This window comes from Petaurus breviceps, unplaced genomic scaffold, assembly GCF_028583685.1.
Source record: "Petaurus breviceps papuanus isolate PSGF00001 unplaced genomic scaffold, PetGlider_PUasm1.0 90407, whole genome shotgun sequence".
NCBI classification, from domain to species: Eukaryota; Metazoa; Chordata; class Mammalia; order Diprotodontia; family Petauridae; genus Petaurus; species Petaurus breviceps.
The window spans coordinates 1,407,845-1,429,264 of NW_027187241.1; the positions used below are offsets into that span (position 1 = coordinate 1,407,845).

At 42.0% G+C, this 21,420-nt stretch overlaps 1 protein-coding gene and 1 long non-coding RNA gene across 6 annotated transcripts in view; both read right to left on the minus strand.

Annotated features, from left to right (window-relative positions):
- The window catches only part of ATL2 (atlastin GTPase 2), a 91,426-nt gene that overhangs the window by 69,381 nt on the left and 625 nt on the right, over nt 1–21,420 (minus strand). The window contains exon 2 of one of the 5 annotated variants that reach the window (XM_069108596.1): nt 19,492–19,516. The exons of 2 other annotated variants lie outside the window; for them this stretch is intronic. In XM_069108596.1, coding sequence (XP_068964697.1) covers nt 19,492–19,504 — 13 coding nt within the window. In that variant the 5' untranslated portion in view covers nt 19,505–19,516. Of the gene's footprint in view, nt 1–7,507; nt 7,686–19,491; nt 19,517–21,420 lie in introns of those variants that run through there. 2 more of the 5 variants (XM_069108595.1, XM_069108599.1) reach the window with 2 other exon arrangements.
- Nucleotides 13,350–13,661, minus strand: LOC138177413 (uncharacterized). The gene is made up of 2 exons (XR_011172494.1): nt 13,570–13,661; nt 13,350–13,492 (listed from the first exon to the last, which is right to left on the minus strand). It is a non-coding gene; the product is annotated as an uncharacterized lncRNA (long non-coding RNA).

Sequence of the window (21,420 nt, forward strand, 5' to 3'; positions counted from 1 at the left end):
AGATGGAACTGAGGCTACTGGCCTGTGACTTCAAGGATGGTAGTACTTTTGATTCTAATATGTTAATAAAGAATATGGGAAGAGAAATAGATTGAGCTCCATTTTGGACACAGTGAGTTTGAGACACTTTTTCACTATCCAGTTCAAAATATCCAAGAAAGACTTCGAATGTGAGAATCATCTGCATGAAAAGATAACTGAATCCAGGGGAGCCTAGATGGCAAAGTAAGATAGTATAAAGTGAAGAGAAGAGGGCCCAGGGCAGAGGCTTGGAGGACCCTCAGGGTAAGAGTGATATGGATGGAGAGGCAGTGAAAGAAGACTAAGGAGAGGTCAGAGTGGTAGGAGGAAAACCAGGAGAAAGCAGTGTCATGAAAACCTAAAGAACAAGTATTCAGGAGAATATAATAAACAATGCTGCATGATATAGAGAGGTCAAGAAGAACTGGTAAAAGACTTTTAGATTTTACAATTAAAATATCACCATTAATTTTGAAGGAGGACAGTTCCAATTGAATATGGTACACAGCTAGACTACAGAGGAACTGGAAAAGGATAACTGAATCCATGGAAACTGTTAGGAGCAAAGGATTTCAGAGACTTGAGTGAGTTCACTAAGAGGTCAAGATAGGGAAGGGAGAAGAGTGTAGCCAGTATAGGCATGACAGTTTGGGAAAGAATTAAAATATGAAAGGACTGGAGGTCAGGATGAGGATGAAGAAGGCTAAAGGCTATTAAGGTTTAAGATTAAGGATTAATGAATAAGAATTTATTAAGCACTTACTATGTGAAAAGAACTGTGCAAAACACTGGAGACACAAATAGTAAAGCCAGTCCTTAATCTCAAAGAGTTCACATTCAAATTTCAGCACCAAGTCAGACAGAAAGAACTCACAGTCTTTAGTTTACAGCTAAAAAACTGGTAATACACCTTCTTTAATGTCAGTTCCACGGATCAAATACACCCATCTCTGCTCTGGTCATGGGAACTTTCTTTTCCTGTCTGCAGTAACTGTGACTGTTCAACAGCCAGGGGCTTCAGTCCCTTCAGAAGTGGTTGCCAGGCTACATCTCCCATTGTTTGCTTCCAGGATAAAAGTTGGTGAGGCTGGGCTAGAAGCAGGTCTGGTGGTTTGTGGGGGAAGAGGAGGGAAAGAGTGCTCTGCCTCAGGTTCTTGAGCTCAGCATCTAGAGCTATCTCCACCGTCCAAAGTAAGCTGCTTCTTCTACATGTACATGCATCACAGTCTACTTACTACAGCACACTCTACCCATCCCAAACTAACTATCCATGTCAGAAACATAAGACGACACTTTTTGGTAGCAGAGCTGTATTATACACACAAGAAATCACTAATTCAGAATACTGACAACATTCTCATTTCTTCCACTAATGAGAATATTCTGAGAACTAGAGCGTAAACTGTCCTTGAGAGGTACTAGGTACAGTGGATGGAATGCCAGACTTACATGCCATTAGACCTGGGATTCAAATCCTTCTTCTGCCATTTAGCATCTATGTGAGCATAAAAGTATCACTTATTATCTCTGAATCTGTTTCTTCATTTGTAAAGTGGGAATATTATTACTTGCAGTATCTACTTCACAGGGTTGCTGTAAAACTCAGGTGAGAATAGTATTTATACAGTATTTGCCAAGTACTGTACTTGAAGTTAAGTGAGACATTCAAGTTTTATGTAATTTGCATTATGATAAAAGAAAGTTTGGCCCAAATAAACCTAAGCCCATACAATTAAAGATGAGGTGGCTAGATTTCTAAATGGATACTAACATCAATCCCAGGTCAGCTAATTAGATTGACAGGCAAAATTCTGAATTCAGAACTGTTAGAAAATTTTACTATCTAGATTCAAGTGCAACAGTTTACATAATTTTTGCTTCTGAAAGAATGCTATCATAAAGAGTCATATGCTACTAAGAAGGAAAAGAGGCTTCAGAAATTAGGAATTCATTAGCACAACCCCTGGTCCTATTTGTTGACAGTATTTAGTCAACCTATAGAGAAAGGATGCAACTAAACATGAGAGATGAAACCAGTACAGAAGGCTGACTGAGTCTGGGAGGGAAGGCTGGTCAAGAATTCTAGGTTCTTGTACTTTTTTAATCCCAGTTGAATCTATCTCAGCTTGACTGAAAGGAGGATATACTCATACCCACTCCAAAGTCTGATACAACATGGCAGGGAATAAAGATTTAAGTAACTTTCGAGACTAAGCAAACCTTTGGAAGATGATTCGGGTTCAGATGCAAAAGATATTGTCTGCCTCTTCAAATTTTGCTATTTTCCCACCAAAAATGGTGGCCTTTTAGACCCAGACCTCCAGAGACCAAGATCCCTTACCCACCCTGAGAGAGTTAATCCACTAAAACTTTGGATCTCTGCTTTGGGAGAGTGCTATCTTGATTGGTGGGTCAATGAATGAAAACTCTAACCCACTAGTTGGTCCCAGAGCATCTACCAAGAGCCATCCTGCCATCTGTTTGGTCTCTAATGGACCTGTTCCAACACTTCGCTCCTCTTACCCCTCCACCACCACCACCCCACTTACTCTGTAAACAGTAATCAGGGCAGCTACCACTGCTACTAGAAAAGGTGAGATAATCAATTGCCAGGCAGCGGTACTCAGAATCATGGACTCCCCAAACCAAAACTCTCATTCCTGGTCCCCATTTCCCTATGGGTTTCATTCCCAACCTCAACCCCCAATTAGAATGCAAGCTTGCAGAGGGCCAGTACTGTCACTACAGTATTGGTATTTCCAAGACCTACCACAGTGGCTGCCATGTAGCAGGTGTTTATTAACTGCCTTTTCATTCACACTGCTTAGTCTAATGTTTTTAAAAGAAATAAGACCTTGAATTCCAAGAACATTCAACTAGTCAGCTGTTTTCTAGTTACTTTTAAATGCTATCTTAGCCCAAGAGGTATGAGACACATGGACATACTTTGAAAAATATTTTAAACCATGTAAAAAAGAAAAGAAGAAACATAACAGAGCCTCTTAAAAAAAAACACCTCAATTAAGTTCCTTGGGTTTGAGTCCCCTAGTTCCAACACTTACTGACATACAGCTGTGTAAACCTCAACACATCAATTCCTCTCTACATCTGAGCTTCCCCATGTGTGAAACTGGAATTTGTAACACTATTCCCTATTGCTATGACCTCAGGGCCACTGTGAAGAAAATCACCCACCCATTAGAAAGCAACATACATGTCACCTTTTTTTTCGGCCTAGGACTATGATTGCATTGGCGTAGGAAATTGGCTTGTGAAAACTCCCTCTCCCTCCATCAATGCAGCTGCATATTTATGCCTCTGTCATTTGCATTCTCACACAAAGTCCACTTTCCCAGTCCTCCATAATCTTGGTGCACTCCGGGGACGGTTCCCAATGTATCCTGCGTGTAGCTTGTCCCTACATAGCTGTTTGCAGGTTGTCTCCAACATCAGACTGAGTTCCCTTGAAAGCTGTAGCGATATTTACCTTTCTTTGTATCCCCATCTCAAGTGGCACACAGTAGGCACTTAATGCTTGTTGACTTAGAAAATTCATTGCCTGAGGCATGAAGAGGTTAACTGATATGCCCAGGGTCATACAACTATTAAGTCTCAGAAGCAGGGCTAAACACAGGCATTTCCAACTCCAAAGTATTCTACCAATGAATTCAACTAAGTAGAATTCCAAAAATAGATTTAAGTGTTCTAACCTCAGAACCAGAGTTGTTTTCACCACTAATTTATTTTCATCGAAAAGGGCAGTGACTCTTTACTAGGCAGTACTCCCCCCACCCCCAAACACTTCGTTCCACAGAAAGCCAAAAATATACTCGGCAATAAATTTATTTTTAAATATTACATATTGTTTTGGTCATATTCTGAAACTTAAGTTTAAAAGTACAAAAGTATATTTAATAAAATATATTTCTAGGGTGATTGAGGCTCTCCTTTGACACTTATCAAAAAGACTTCTAATGATAACTTCCATATTAATACCTCACCTATGGAGGAACACTGCCAAGAAATCATAGTTTCTTTTTAAAAAGGTTCTAAGCAGTCAAAATACCTACCTAAGTTTATGCACTCTTTTCATTCAATAAGCTTAATGAGAGTTAACAGGTGTGCAAAAAACTCTACTAAGCTTTAGAGGTTAAGGAAAAAAAATTTAGACAAGGCACAGCTACAACTCAATCTTATAGATAGGAGGTCCTCTTGGGTCCCTTCACTAAAGTCAACAACCAATGTCCTAGGTGCTGAGGATATAAAAACTATTAATTTACTATTCCAGAAGGCAAATACAGATGGATATATAGAAAACAGACAATGGAGGAAGTCACTTGTGGGGAGAAACAAGAAAGGTTTGGTTTAGAAGTGGTGTCTAAGCTAAGTCTTGAAGGAAACTAGGAATTATAACAGGAGACAGGTAAAGAGGACAGGAACAGGTATGAAGCAAGTTAATTGTGGTCAAGAGATTACCAATAGAAAGGCACAAGTGGTATGTGAGGAATAGTTATTTAGTCTTGCTCTGGGGCAGCTAGGTGGCTCAGTGGACAGAGTACCAGCCCAGGAAACAGAATGGACCTGAGTTCAAATGTGGCCTGAGAAATTTATTAGCTATGTAAACCTGATCAAGTCACTTAACCCTGTTTACCTTATCTGTAAAATGAGCTGGAGCAGGAAATGGCAAGCCACTCCAGTGACACTGACAAGAAAATCCCAAATGGGGATCAGAGAGTTGGGCATGACTGAAATAATTCAAGAAGTCTGGCTTTATATACTATTTTATAAAGACTCCAACAACTATGATTAAGTGGTTTCAAGTCCACAGCTAAGCAAAGCCTAAAAAATGACAGACATTGCTCTATGCACATGGAAAACAACTGATAAGCAGACCTAAACAACACTTCCAGCTAGGTGTTGTTATTATTTCCATTTTAAAGTTGAGGAAACTGAAGCAGGTCGAAGTTAGTGATTTGCCTTCAGTCCCACAGCTAATAATCTGCCCAGTCTATGGGCAGATTTGAACTCAGGTCTTCCTGATGTCAAGACCAGAGCTCTTATCTATTGCAACACCAAAAATGTCTCTAAAAAATACCCATAAACCCTAGTTCAAGATGCTCCATTGGCTCCCTTTTACTTCTAGGATAAATTTTTTTTAAACCTTCTAAGGCATTTAAAATCCTTCAGAATAGCTCTGGTCTATCTTTCCAGGCTATTGCTCATTTATGCACTACCTTCCTGGGGGCTTACTCTACAGTTACCTTCATGCACCCCTCCTCCCTACCACCTCATGCCTCCTGGAATCCAAACTTCCTTCAAGGCTCAGCTCCGATCATCACCTCCAGCAAGAAGCCTATCCTGATAACCCCACTTGCTAGTACCCTTCTAGATCCCCAAAATAACTTTGCATATATTTTTAACTACTTAACTGAGTTCAGGATGCATCATTCTAATATAAATTGTGTAACTCAGATTCACTTTTGTCTCCTTAAGACTTCACATAGCGCCTAGCACAGGTAAGCCTGACAAATACTGAATGAATGCAGACAGAATTTTAAAGGCATAGCAATAGGAGGTTACTTACTATAAAGTCACCATCAAATAGTTACTTTTTGTAACTGTAACAATGAATTAACAACATACAATTTTTAAACCACAGAGATCTATGACTTCATCTCTGAGTGCTCCCTCCAATGTAGATCACACCCCTTCTAGGAATTAGCCAACTCTTCATGAGCTGCTACAGCTTGGGGAAAAAAAAAAAAGTTTTACCTAGGAGCCAACTTTCTAGCTACTCAGCCATGAAATGGAAACCTTTCAGGTTTGGTAGGTCTGCTGGCACACCCTCCAAAAATCTACTTCCATGCCAAAGTGAGGTCTCAAAGCAGGAATTCAGGGAAAGCCAATTTAACTTCAGGAGGTAGTTAAAAAGTCAAATTATCCTAAGTATACTGTAAGGTAGGAAGATTTCTAGCATCCTGAGATTTACATAAAGAAATTCTTTGAAATGACCAGTTTTAAACATAAAAGCTCAGTACTTTTAATATTTAAGACCACTCATTTTCTGAGGGTTTTAAATAATCTTGGTAAAAGATATTACTCCTAAAGATTCTTACACTCTAGTATACCTTTGCAAATACTGTATAAGTTTCCCTAATGCCAGGAATAACACTAATAATAGCTAATTGCTCAAAATAATAGCTAACAGCTAAAAATTCTTAACATTCTAGTATACCTTAGCAAAGACAAGTTTTCTTAATACTGGGAATAACACTAACAATAGCTAGTAGCTAAAAATAGCCAATAGCTAAAAATTCTTACATTCTAGTATACTTTAGTTTAAAAAAAGTTTTCCTAACGCAGGGAATAACACTGGAAGCATCAGTTAAAATCTTTCCCGGGTATTTTTGTTGGCAGGCATTTTAATTAAGTATTCTCATTTTTTTTTACCGGGGGGGGGGGGGGGGGGGGGGGAGTTTATTTAACAACATGTTGTTGCATGGGCTAAATGGGGTCATCTTTTACAATGCCAGCAAAAAGAATCTAAATGTCTACGATAACACGTACAGGGCTAACCAGGCTCATTTTTTCATAATAAGGGGGAAAAGAATTTAATCTTGGTAACAAGTCCAGGGCTACTTGGGATTCTATGAAATGATTTCCACCCACGTCTAATACAGATCGAAGCCAAACAACTACGTGAAGTGAGAGCAAGTTTCGAACAGAAATAACAGGAGAAAGTTAGCTGTCAACGCGTTAGGCTTGTGTGATTTTCGGCTCCCGTCCGGTCCAGCCCCAGTGAGGGAGCGGGGCTTCGCGGCTGCCAAGGACGTTGCTAACTTTGGGTGACAGCAGGAGTTTTCGGTGTCTGCCCTGGACGCCACCGGACAGGCCAAATGCTATTCTCCTAAAAATAGGGGTGTTCTGAGCCGAAGGGACACCTAACACTCGGAGGCCCCCGCCAGCGGCTCGGGAGAAGCCGGGCTTTGGGCATGCACCAGACGCGCTTACGTCCGTGCAGCGGAGCCGGGGGGCTCGTCGCTTCCCATCCCGAAGGCGCCCCCTCCCCCCCCCCCCCCCCCCCCCCTCTGCTCCACCCTCCCCCCCACCCCGGCCAGGGGCACGCGCGGGCCGCGTAGCCTTGAACTCGCACCCCGCGGGAAGCCCCCCGAGAGGAGATCCTGGAGGAGGGGCCTCCGAGTCCGGCCCGGGCTCCTGGGGGGGGTCGGGGGGATGTCCGGGCATGCAGGGCGGCCCCCCCACCCCGCCCCCCGCGGCGCCCCGCTCCGGGGTTGGGACGGTCAAGGACAGCCCCCCTACCCCCCCGCCCCGGCCTCCCGCCCCACTCTGGGGCAGGCCAGGCCGGACCCACGCGCGCGCGCGCTTGCTCCCACTCGCTCTGGCAGCGGCCTAGGCGCGAGCGGGCGGGAGGGCACGGCCGCGGGGAGCCCCAGAGGACGAGGGCCCGGCACGGCCCGGCCCCTACCTAGCGAGGACGGGGACGAGACGTGGTTGTCCTGGACCGCCGGGTCTCCGCTCCGAGGCCGCCCCCGCCGCCGCCGCCGCAGCTCCTGGGGCGGGCGCTGCTGCTGCTGCCTCCGCGCTGCCGCGTCCCCCTCCGCCATCTTGTACCGATTTAAAATTAACTCCCCGCTGACGTCAAACGCCGCTGCCGCTTTATCAACCTCCCGGGAGCCGGAGGGGGCGGGCGGTGGGTCCTAGCGCCGCCCGCGCCTCGCCCCGCCCCTCGCGTCCCCCGCCCCCCGCCCGCAGCGGGCTCGCACCCGCACCCACCTCCCGCCGCCCCGCCTCGCGGTCATCCCTAGGCGGGGTGGGCGGCTGAGATGCGGCTCGGCGACCTGCGCCTTCCCTCCCGGGGGGGGGGGGGGGGGGGGCTCGGGCGCCGGCCAATGGCGGCCGGGTCCCCCGGACACGTGAGCTCAAGGACGCGAGCGCACTTTGTAAACAAATGTCGGGCTGCTGCCGCTGCAGCTGCTGCTGCTTCCCAGAAGCCACCCCGACCCCAGAGATGCAAGCGCGAGCTTGTGCCGAGCCGGTCGTTAAATACCCAGCCAGAGCCTAACCCTGGGCAATCCCGCGAGCGTGACAAGTCTGGGCTCGGATTGTTATTTGTCGATTGTCTAGGCTCTTTTAAAAAAGGTGGCCGAGAAAACGTTAATAATGCATGTTAAACTTAAAAGTGTGTCTGCATACGTTTTTCACCCGGAAAGCAGGTGGTTAAACGTATAATACGCACACTCACAGATAAAATCCTCTTTCCTTGTCCAGTGCCAACCCATCCACACCTGAGTCTCAATGGAGACATTCGAGGACTTGGGAACGGGATCCCCGGGCTGGGAAACCATGACAAGTCACTTCCGTTTCAGCATCTGTAAAATGGGGGTGATAATGCTTATACCACCTGCCCCCAACTGGAGAAAGGGCAGTTTGTGAGCCTGAGAGGCAGCACCGCTAAGTGCAGGACCTGGCCAGTGACAGCTCAACAAAGGCATCCCTGACTTAGCTTTTGGACATGATACTGTAACGTTCATGTAACACTTTGTAACCATTTCCTCTGATCCTCACGACAGCCCTGGGAAGGGAAGTGCTGTTATCACATTCCCATTTTACAGATGGAGAAATTGAGGTGAACAGAGATGAAGTCACCTGCCAAGGCTCACACAGCTAGTCTCTGCCTGAGGCCAGATGTGACTGGGCTTCCTGACTCCAGGCCCCGAGCTCTATCCACTGTGCCACCGAGCTCTTCTTCAATCTGGTTTATTCATTTTATCTTCCCTCAAGTCTGCTAAAATTCCACCTTCCACAAGAAGTATGCATGTTGACCTTAATGTGAAGGCTTTCTGTGTCCTTTTCTCATTTTCTGAAATTAAATCACAATGCTTCTAGCTTTTGCCACATCAATAATTAAACTGGAATTCTCATTCCAGGGACAGGGTTCCCCACCTTCTATTAAAAAAAACACCACAGGGGCGGCCAGGTAGCACAGCGAGTAAGAGTACCGGCTCCAGTGTCGGGATGACCTGGGGATCGAATCCGGGCTCAGACACTTAGCACCCACCCAGAAACACCTGGCAGTGTAACCTGGAGCAAGTTACTTAACCCTGATTGCTTACAAAAAAAAAAAAAAAATACACCACCAATGTTTCCATATAGTGCTTTTTTTTTTTTTTTAAAGCAATTGGGGTTAAGTAACTTGCTCAAGGTTACACGGCCAGTTATTATTTCTGGGTGTGGTGCTGAGTATCTGAGCCCCGATTTGATGCAGGTCATCCTGACACTGGAGCCAGTGCTCTTACTTGCTGAGCCACCTGGCCACCCCTAAGTAATTGGGGTTAAGTAACTTGCTCAAGGTTACACGGCCAAGTGTTTCTGGGTGGGTGCTAAGTGTCTGAGATTCGATCTCCAGGTGTTCTCAACACTGGAGCCAGTGCTCTTACTCGCTGTGCTACCTGGCCGCCCCATAGTGCTTTCTTTCATATGACTTCAAATTCAAATGGTTATAAGGACAGCCTCCACTAGATGCAGAGACCCTATGCTTGTCTTAGAAGGACCAACCTAGTTAAATTCAAAAAGACTGATTCATTCATGGTAGGTTGGCCTCAGGGAGGTAAATTTCTTAGGTATATTAACTGTTGTTGATATATACCTTAGGTATGTCAGTTCTCTTCTTTCTTTCTTTCTTTCTTTCTTTCTTTCTTTCTTTCTTCCTTCCTTCCTTCCTTCCTTCCTTCCTTCCTTCCTTTCTTTCTTTCTTTCCATCCCTCTCTCCCTTAATTTTTTTTTTTAATTTTTGGAAGGGGGGAGGCAGGACAATTAGGGTTAAGCGACTTGCCCAAGGTCACACAGATAGTAAGTGTTAAGTGTCTGAGGCTGGATTTGAACTCAGGTCCTCCTGACTCCAGGGCCGGTACTCTATTCACTGTGCCACTAGCCACCCTTCTCCTTCATTTTTAACTGAGTTAAGGTTCTGGTTGGGTCCCCCCAACCCCACCATGCCTAGAAAGCTTTCTTTCTTCAACTCTGCCTTACTGACTTCCTCAGATCCCATCAGTACCAACTAAAATCCCATCTTCTACAGAAGACTTCCCCAATCCCTCCTAATTCTAGTACCTTCCCTCTATTAATTACTTCCTGTATATAGCTTCCTTTGTATAGATTTGTATCTATTAATTTTTATACATGTATATAAATATAGCTATATTAAATATTGTATTAATATAATATATATGACATCCCTTTCTATATATTTGTATATATGTTCATTTTTCCTGCATATAGATTCCTTTGTATATATTTATTTACATGTTGCCTCCCATATTAGATTGTAGGCTTCTTGAGGACAGGTGCTATCTTTTGCCTGTTTTTGTATCCCCAGTACTTAGCACAGTTCCAGGCACAGTAGATATTTAATAAATATTAATTGATTGATTATAGGAGTGGTGGTCTGTCTCTATAGAAAAAAATTATCCATGCTTTAAGTTAAAGAATAGGAAGCATTACAATAGTCTTTCAGTTAAAGAATCTGGGAGCATTGGTTTTATTTTGGTTTTCATTCTGGGTTTTGGTTGTTGTGGTGGGGTTTGGTTTTTTTTTTTTTCATTTCCACCTTCCTCTCTGTGAAATCATATCTCCAGAGGTCCTGTATATGTTTTCATAGAATCACAGAATTTCAGAGTTGGAAGGGACCTTGTGGTCATAAAATCGAACACAAAGCTGCACAAGGATCCCTTCTACAAAATATCTGAAAAGCAGATACCCAGCCTTTGCTTCAAGAACTCCAGTGAAAGGGAGCCCACTCCCATAGGCCACTCCTCTCTTAAACAATTCTTATTGCTATTAGGTATTTCTATACATCAAGCTTCAGTTGACCTCTTTGTAATTTCCATCAAGGGCCAAGTGGAACAAGTCTAATTCCTCTCCCTTGGTCAAGATTTGAAGATAGTTATCCTACTAGGGGTGGGGAACCTGTATTCTCAAGGTGTGGCCCTATAGGTCCTCAAGTACAACCCTTTGAATCCAAATGATTCAGTCAAAGGGCTATAGTTGAGGACCTAGAGGACCACCTGTGGCCTTGTTGCCACAGGTTACTGTAATGGTAATGGGAATTTGAAGATCTTCCTGCCCTTTAATAAGCCTAAAGGAATTTGAAGACCTCCCCTGCTTTGAAGATATACCCTTCCCCCTAATAGGCTGAATGTAATCACATTGAGCATGTGGTGGGAGGAGTTTGCTGAAGGGTGGAGGAAGCTGAGAGTCAGAGCAGGTAGACTGGAGGGAGGAGAGAAGGCATTGGAGGGAGGCGGGCTTGTGAGTAAATGTTGGTTTGTGGAAAGACTAAAGGATGTTGTGACTGTGCTATTATGGATTATTAACTTCTGTGCTACCATGATGGAATCAGCTTACTGGTTTTGAGATTCGGTTTTCTGGTGCCTGGGTAAATGTTTTGTTTCTGTCTTCTATGTAGAGAGTCTGTTATATTTTGCAATTGAGCACCTTGCAGATATATTTATAGTGACCGTTGGCACTGTGAATATTGCATTGGCACTACAGTTCCCCACCCCTGTTAGGCTATCCAAACCACAAGATGCTTTTGACTAGATCTCTTTTTGATGTGTCTCCTGTGTCTCCCTCTCTACTTTCCTTCTTCACTTTCCTTTGTTCCCTCCTCTTCCTTTTCCCTTCCCTTCTTCCCTCATTCTCTTCATCCTCACCTCCTTCAGTCCCCTTTCCTTTCCCTTCTTCCCACTCTGTTCTTTACTTCTTTCACTCCCTCTTTTTCTTTCCCTTATTCTTTCTCTCCCTTCTTCCTTTCCCTTTTTTTCTCCTTCCTTCCACAGGCTTGAGGAGATAACAGTATCAAGAAAGAAAACTTTCACAAGATAGTAACTCATTTATATTTGAGCTCTCCACCTTCATTGTTGATAAGCCAAGAACAGTGTGAGAGCACGATGTATTTAGTCAATTAGACTATAAACTTCTTGAGGTCAAGAACTACGTCTTTTATGTCTATGTATCTCCCCCAGGGCTTAGAATGTAGTAAGTACTCAATATTCTCCTTTACAGCAGATGTGTAATGACTTCTTACTATGCAGGAGACATGCAGTACTCCATTGGGGCTGCCAGAGAGGTTAAATCTTCCCTTAACCTTGTTTGCTCTCTTGGTCTCTCTCAGTCTCTGTCTCTTTGTCTCTGTATCTGTCTCTCTCTTTCTCTCTCTTCTTTCTCTCTTCCTCTCATCCTCTCTCTCCTTTTAACCTTATACAATTAATTATTTAACCTTAGTTTATACTCCTAAATTGCATTCTTCTATTTACTCATCAACCTTTCCATATGACTTTGGTCAGTGTAATGCGAATGTAAATTTTAAAGATCTTCCCTGCCCCTAGGCTAAAGTGCACCAGAAGCCTGGGGAGGGAGGCTTGTTTTTCAGTAGATACTTTTTGATTGGCCAGTGGGTCAATAAGGTTGTTACATTCTCTGAGCCAGGAGAAGGCTATATAAGCCCTGATGTGTAGCTGTGTTTTGGGATTCACTTTGAGAAGTGTTCTGTGATTTGATCTGAATTCTGGGAAGCCGTTGTTGAGAGTCCCCCGGCTTTGAAAAACCCAGAATGTGGAAACCCAGATGTTGACTGGGTATGGATGTAATGGTTGGACAGTTCGGAAATCTGTCTACTTGATGTCTCTGTCTTGATAATTATGCTTTGAGGTTCAGGGTGCTGACCTTTTCTCCTGAACAAGGTAAACGATATATGTCTGACTGATTAAAGTAAGCTTGTTAACCCATTTTGAGTTGCTTTCCTTTAACAAAGCAGATCCAAGAACCTGTGGTAGCTGCAAACCCTGAGGACGCTTGGGGTGCTTGCTGCTACAAAATGGCGCTGTGAGCAGGATCTGCAGAGTAAAAGGAAAGTATGGGGGCTGGGATAATTGTTTATTTCCCAGTTGTGGTAGCTGTGATTCTGTGGAGCTGTGGAGCAGGAGAGAAGAATGGCCTGCATGCGGACTTCGCTGAGCTGAGAGCGGGAATGGTGAGCTGCCTGCATCGGGACCTGGGCAGAAGCCAGGAGCGGCTGCTGCCTGCGGGAGGAGAAGGAGCCCAGGAGTTCGGAATTCAGCCACAGGAAAAGATAAGAACTGAGCAGCAAAGCAGGGGCACTGAATGTGTTTCCTGGCTGCATCCCACAGTTTGGGACCCAGGGGGAGGATGGACTTGTGACTATGGTGGGTGGGATGAAGTGCCTTGGATCCCCAGGGACCCCACCTTGTTGGTTTTGTTGCCCAGCCCCCTCTCTGTGCTTGGAAGCTGGGGCTGGAGCTGTGTGAGGGGAAGGACACTCCCCTCCCCCCAGAACTTTATTTGAACTCTTGTTCTGAATTGAAGTGATAATGCTATGTACTTTGTGTTTGTTTAAGGCCCAGTGGCCACTTTGGTAACTTTAGTTCTGTACCTTGAAAATGTAACCTAAGAATGTACTTTGTGTTTGTTTAAGGGCCAGTGGCCACTTTGGTAACTTTAGTTCTGTACCTTGAAAATGTGACCTAAGAAATGTTCAGTGCTAATTCAAAAGTAAATTGTCTATGCTATGGGCATGAAAGATCTTGGGGCCGAATGTAATGCGAATGTAATGCGAATGTAAATTTTAAAGATCTTCCCTGCCCCTAGGCTAAAGTGCACCAGAAGCCTGGGGAGGGAGGCTTGTTTTTCAGTAGATACTTTTTGATTGGCCAGTGGGTCAATAAGGTTGTTACATTCTCTGAGCCAGGAGAAGGCTATATAAGCCCTGATGTGTAGCTTTGTTTTGGGATTCACTTTGAGAAGTGTTCTGTGATTTGATCTGAATTCTGGGAAGCCGTTGTTGAGAGTCCCCCGGCTTTGAAAAACCCAGAATGTGGAAACCCAGATGTTGACTGGGTATGGATGTAATGGTTGGACAATTCGGAAATCTGTCTACTTGATGTCTCTGTCTTGATAATTATGCCTGTATACTTTGAGGTTCAGGGTGCTGACCTTTTCTCCTGAACAAGGTAAACAATATATGTCTGACTGATTAAAGTAAGCTTGTTAACCCATTTTGAGTTGCTTTCCTTTAACAAAGCAGATCCAAGAACCTGTGGTAGCTGCAAACCCTGAGGACGCTTGGGGTGCTTGCTGCTACAGTCAGCATCAGTAAACAGAATTGTTTTCTTAAAGGTCACCAACAATTTTTAAAATAGATTTATTATTTATGATCTCCCAATTTTTCTTACTTTTCATCCATTCATATAGGTCTTCTCAGATTTTTTTTAATGAAACCACCCCTCTCATCATTTCTTCTAGCCCAATAGTATTAGATCACAACCACATACCACAACTTGTTTACTCTTTCATTTGGGGATGGGGGGAGGAAAGAAGGGGGATTGTCCCAAATAATCAACTTACTCCCATGTTCTCTATCTATGTGTACTCCTTCAAACTGCCCAAATAATGAGAAAGTTCTTAGGAGTTACAAGTATCATTTTCCCATATAGGAATGTAAACAATTTAACTTTTTCGAGTCCCTTTTGATTACTCTTGCATGTTTCCCTTTTTATACTTCTCTTGAGTCTTGTGTTTGAATGTCAGCTTCTCTATTCAGCTCTATTCTTTTCCTCAGGGATGCTTGAAAGTCCTCTATTTCATTATATATATATATCCATTTTCCCGCTGAAGGATTACATTCAGTTTTGATGGGTAGGTTTTTCATGGCTGTAATCCCAGCTCCTTTGCCTTCCGGAGTATCATATTCTGAAGCCTCTGTTCCTTTAATGTGGAAGCTGCTAAATCTTGTGTGATCCTAACTGTGACTCCATAATATCTGAATGATTTCATTCTGGCTGCTTGCAATATTTTCTCCTTGACCTGGGAGCTCTGGAATTTGGCTATAATATTCTTGGGAGTTTTTATTTTAGAATCTCTTTCAAAAGATGATTAGTGGATTCTTTCAATTTCTTTTTTACCCTCTGGATCTGAGATATCAGGGCAATTTTCCTTTACAATTTCTTAAATTGTAATATGTAGGCTTTTTTTTATCATCGCTTTCAGGTAGCACAGTAATTCTTAAATTTTTTCCTCCTAAATCTGTTTTCCAGGTCAATTGTTTTCCTGATGAGATTTTTCACATTTTCTTCAATTTCTTTTGACTTTGGGCTTTTCTTTTTTTTTTTTTTTAAACAATTGGGGTTAAGTAACTTGCTCAAGGTTACACGGCCAGGTGTTTCTGGGTGGGTGCTAAGTGTCTGAGCCTGGATTCGATCCCAGGTCATCTCGACACTGGGGCCGGTGATTTTACTCACTGTGCTACCTGGCCACCCCCTGCTTTTGGCTTTTCTTGATATCTATCTCACGGAATCAGTTGCCCTTTTCTAATTTTCAAGGAATTATTTTCTTCAGTGAGCTTTTGTACCTCTTTTTCCATTTGGCCAGTTTTGCTTTTTAAGGAGTTCTCTTCAGTGAATTTTTGCTCCTCTTCATAAAGTCAATTTTGTTTTAAAGGTGTAATTTTGTTTAGTATTTTTTGTGCTTCTTTTACCAGACTGTTAAATACTTTTTCACAATTTTCTTTCATTACTCTCATTTCTTTTCCCAGTTTTTCCTTCACCACTTTTATTTGATTTTTAAAATCATTTTTAGCTCTTCCAGAAATTTTTTGTTGGGCTTGAATCCAATTAGCATTTTTCTTTGAGGCTTTGTTGTAGCTATTTTCACATTGTTCTCTTCTTAGTTTGTGCCTTGGTCTTTCCTACCATTATAGTAGCTATTTATAGTTAAACATTTGGTTTGTTTGTTTTTGCTCTTTGCTTATTTTTTTCCAGCTTATTCCTTGTCTTTGAGCTTTATATTAACCTGGGAGTGGGGAGGCACTATCCCAAGCTTCAGGCTTTTTCATGCTGCTGCTTTTAGAGCTAGTTCTGGGGGTCTAGTGCTTCCAAGGTGGTATAATCCAGGGAGATACATGGTCACTGCCCTCCTGGTCTGTGCTCTGGTCTTTACCCTGCTCTACTGTGGCCACAAGTGTTAGCAATCCTCTCTGCCTTGGACTTGCACCCTGGGCCCCTGCTTCTTTATGACTGACCACAAGCACACTTCACCCTGTAACTGTGACCCAGAACTGCTTCCAGGCAATGGAGTTGCCAATCAGTGCCCACTGCACCCATTGACATCAAAGGGTCCTCTGTAATTCTTTTAACCAGTTGTATGACTGTCTTACTGTCTCTGGGCTGAGAGCTCCTGAAGCTGCTGCTGCCACAGCCTCCAATGTCTACTGCTTTTGTAAGCTCTGCCACTCCAAAATTTGACTTGAGGCTTTATTTTAAAGTTGTTTGGAGGGGAATTGTGGTAGAGTTCATCTAGATTGCTGCCTGTACTCAGTCACTTTGGCTCCCTAAGGTCACCAACGATTATCTGATAACTAAATTCAATGGTCTTTTCACAGACCTTAGTTACCTTCACTTCTCTGTAGCATTTACAACATCCTCTTGAAAACTCTGAACTTTCATGAAATTTCAATATCCTGGTACTTCTCCTACCTCTCTGCCCATTCTAATCAATCTTCCTTGAGGATTCTTCTTCCTTACCCCTAAACATAGGTATTCACCAAAGTCTGACTTGGCTTTCTTTTCTTGTCTCTCACATGTACACTTTTCTTTTATTATCGTATCTACTTCTGTGTCTCTACATGATCTTTATGCATATCTCTCCCCAACCCATTTCCGAAACCCCTCCTTCTCTCCCAAGTTCCAGTTCCATATTTTCAACTCTGCAGAATTTTTCATTATGATGTCCCTTTGGCATTTCATGTTCAATGTCGATAACCAGACTCATCTCTAGCACCAAATCTCTCAAAATGAGTTCCACTTTCTGAATTTATTATTTCTGTTAATAGCACTGCCATATTCTCAGTCACTTAGGCTCTCAGTCTTTGACTCTTCTCTTGCCTTTGCTCTTCAAAAAAAAAAATCAATAGTCAAGTCCTATCACTTCTGACCCTTCCTTTTCACTTTTACTATCACCCTAGTATAGTCCCTCATTACCCTCTGTCAGCTGTACCAAACCAGCCTCTAACCTGTGGATGGCTGAAGCAAGACAAAGCAGGCTAGAGAAAGGAGAGTCAGGAATCAAACAGAAGTTTAATTTCAAAGTGAGGAAAATGGCTTGCAAGCAAGGAGGGAATCTAGACACATGTGCCAGGGCCCCACCCCTAGTGGGGAGGACCCAAGGCAGTGTGAGGAGATCTCAACACATACCAGTGGATACTCAGTGAGTTATAGCCATGACAATGAGGGATAACAGCAACAATGAGACAGGTTTGATTCACAGCATGATTCATAGGGCTTCATGACTAGAACATGGGTACAGAAGGTGCTTGTCCAAGCTCAGAGAACACCTGGTGCTGGTCAAAGCAATACAATGATTATATGATTTTGCCAGAGGTGAGATCATCCAGAGGGGAAGCACAAAGGATTGTTGTCATGCCAAGCTCAGGGCGCAGCTTGCTTGCTGGGTCTTAGCTCTGGAAAACAGGGTGTCTCCTAATATCCTGACATTTCCTCCTTTTCACCAAAGAGAGAGGGGTCTGAAAGAACCCCTACCTTTGTGACCAATAAAGAGGCAGCTATAAGCCAAGATGCCATTGAGAGGCCAGTTGGGCCAGGACAAGATGTTGTCCAGGAGGTTAGTTCCTCCAGTGGACCTATCAGGGAAGTATGTCCCAGGTATCATTGCTAGTCATTGTCTGTTTGCAAGCAGAAAAGAGAGGGGACAAGAATATAGAAGGAGTGGGGCAGCCAGGTAGCACAGCGAGTAAGAGCACCAGCCCCAGTGTCGGGATGACCTGGGGATTGAACCCTGGGCTCAGATACTTAGCACCACACCAGAAATAACTGGCCATGTAACATTGAGCAAGTAGCTGTGAGAGTAGTCAGAAGGACCTGGCAGGGGCCCTTAGAAACAATGATTGATTTTGATGCCAGTTTTTAGATAATACATATATGGGTTGCTTGAGATGAACAGTTGTGAGAAAACTTGCATCAATCTTTGGATCTGAGTATCTGGTCAGCATAACATAGGTCTTTGGTTAAGGCTCTCTAAACAATACATGGAGAGGTTCAGTTCCCCAGACATACAGTGCTAAGTTTAAGCCATCCAATAAAGTTTTTCATAAATTCATTATGGTAATTACATTAAGTCAGGTCACATCAAACTACTTGGAGGGCTCACAATGAACTAGGTCAGTGAAGGGAGATTTACATGTCACTAAAGTAAACAAGAAAACATGAACCATTCAAAGCAATATAATAAATATCACCAATGTTAACTAACATCAAGTCTTCTTGTATCCTAGCAACCCATTCTCAATGTCCATTCAATCAGTACTTCATTTGTTTTTTTTGGAGGGCAATTGGGGTTAAGTGACTTGCCCAAGGTCACATGGCTAGTTTTTGTGTTAACTGAGGCCAGATTTGAACTCGAGTGCTCCTGACTCCAAGGCCAGTGCTCTATTCACTGCACCACCTAGCTGCCCCTAATCAGTACTTTTTGAGTTCCAGATGCTCATGCAGTCATCTGGTCTCTAGATATCTTTTCTTGGACAATAGACTTTATTCTCAGGACAAGCTCAAAAAGGGGCTCTGCTTCTCTTGTTTCAAATCCAGAGTTTCCTAGATAATTATGACAGTATAATTTAATATAGTCACTTAAATTTAGTTCTCCAATTTTCAAACTTAGAGAATTTCAGTTTATATACCATTTGCTGTTTCCATCATTACCTAAATCCTGTATCTGATATAAGGATCTTTTAAAAAAAATTTATAGGGGGGGGGGAATGGTGGCTAGGTGGCGAAGTGAATAGAGCACCGGCCCTGGAGTGAGGAGGACCTGAGTTCAAATCCAGTCTCAGACTCTTAACACAAAAACTAGCCATGTGACCTTGGGCAAGTCATTTAACCACAATTGCCCTTCAAAAAAATTTTATAAGGGTCCAACCGCAAAATGAACCCTTCTGCCCTTTAAGATTATCAGACAGATGGGAAAATACTTTCATTTTCTTTACCATTATCAACACAGTTTATGTGAAAAACCTTAATCCAATTTTGGGAACTTATTACTAACATGTTCTCAAAGCCTGAATTTCCATGATAGATAAATTTGGAAACTAATCATGTAGATATGTATATAGTTCATAGAGAAATCAGTCTAATCCTGTTGCTTTCTCAAATTTTACTATTCCATTTATTTATAAAACTTCTTACATTACATCTTTGTCTTATTACTTTGTCTAATCATTTCCTCCTTAGGGGGATATCATCCCTATATTAAAATTTAACCCAAATACAAAGTAAAGCTAAAATGTTCATACTTGCATCTTATTATAGTAACTTAGAAATGTTCTAGGATCAATATATTATGTAAAAGATTTAGTACTGTACTTACAAAACTTCTTCATTACAGAAATTTGCTACAAAAGGAAAAAGAGGAACATAGTTATTACAATGTCATGTATCATAACAGAGAGGAAAGCTCCCTTAATTCTGATTGATTCCAGGCATGAGTCATATCTAACAGCCAATCATGTAGTCACAGAGTGTTAAAAGCAAGGCCCATGATTAACCAGGTGGAGAAATTTCCTTTTCAGAAAGGAAATAGAACAATGGGAAAATAGAGTCAGAAGGATCCTACCTAGGCCATGCCACAGTTGTCTCAAAACTTTTCCCAGGCACAGAATCCACTGTTAGCAGTTCTCAGGCTGTAGCACATGCCATTTTCTACTATTGGTTTCATCAGAATTCAGATAACTATCCCAGTGATCAAAGCTCAAAACAATAGTAAATTACAATCCCAGGAATTTTTATCTTAAAAAGCAAAATCTGACTAACCACCACTTAGGGCTTGAATATCTTTTATGATATTTTCCTAACAGCTAACATTTCATTCATCCTTTACTTGTAAATTAAAACTGCCCATATTCTAGGGCTTCAGACATACAGCAAATATTTGATAGTTGACTTGTCATTAATATGGTGAAGCTACATCTTTAAACCACCCTACAAGCTTTCATAATTGCCAAGAATTTCAAATGAAAATTCACTATCATAGAAAACATTATTATTTTTTGCTTTATAACAAAATATACATCATTAAATATTTAACAGTTTTCAAATATCTGTTTTTATAACATCCTTTTAAAAGCCCAATTCATGTGTAATGGTGTCCAGATTAAAAAGTTATTTTGTCAACAGCATTTCTGTTACAATAGTCTCAAATTTCACAATATAAGAGAATTTAGAAATACAATAATAACACAAACAATAAACTTCAAATGATATCAATTTCATTTCCAAATTATCACATATAAAAATAATTTCTTTTATTAGCTTTGACATTTTCAAAACCACTTTAGAGTCATCATGTGTGGAACAATTACATTCAATTAAAGGAATAATAATAATGTAGTGCTAGCATATGCTAGTACTGGGTTAAGCACTTTACAATGACTATATTATTTTCGTGCTCACAACAACCCTGAGAGGTAGGTACCATTATTATTTCTCTCTTTACATATCAGGAAATGGGGGCAAACAGAGATAAGATAACTTGCCTAAGATTAAACAGCTAATAAATTTCTGCAACTGGAACAAAATTCAAGTTTCACTATATTTTTCCAGCATTTTTTTTCAGCACTTGTATTTGGAAATCTGATCTGAGATGAGAGGGGTTAACAGGGAGAGGCTTTCTGATCTGAGGGAATTACAGAACTCTCTTTGGTTTAAACAATCTTTTCTCTTTTCATGGTCAGAAATAGCAAGGAATAGTTAACAAGAAGTTGCTATAAAGGGTAAACTGTTACCTATTTCTTTTTCTTTCTTCACTCTGGGATTACTTCCAAACTAGATGCCTTCCTTCATCACCCTAGAACAATGAAACTATTGATCTTGTCATTTACTTTTAAAACCTTTATAAAATGTAATCCTTATTTTTCCTTAAAACAAATTCTACAGAGTGCTAACGCAAAACTTACTAAGATGTTTCAGAAGGGAATGCATTCCTAGAATTGCTTAAAGTCTCATGAGTTCTCCCATGAAATCTTAAAAATTATAAATCTTCAAATTCCTTAATGATTAATCTTCAAACCTCCAGAATCTGCTAAGATGTTTTTAGTGGTTCTACAAACTTTGATTATCTGGATTTATTTCTGTAATTCCAACATAACCAAAGCTGAAATGACAGGGGGGGAAATGTCTTGTAAGTGGGTTTTTTTTCTTTTCTTATAACCTAATCTTCCTTGGAAAGCCTAAAGTGGGGGTTAGTCCAGCTTACTTGGACAATTGCTTCAACTATGAAAGTTCATTACTCTTTCCCAGT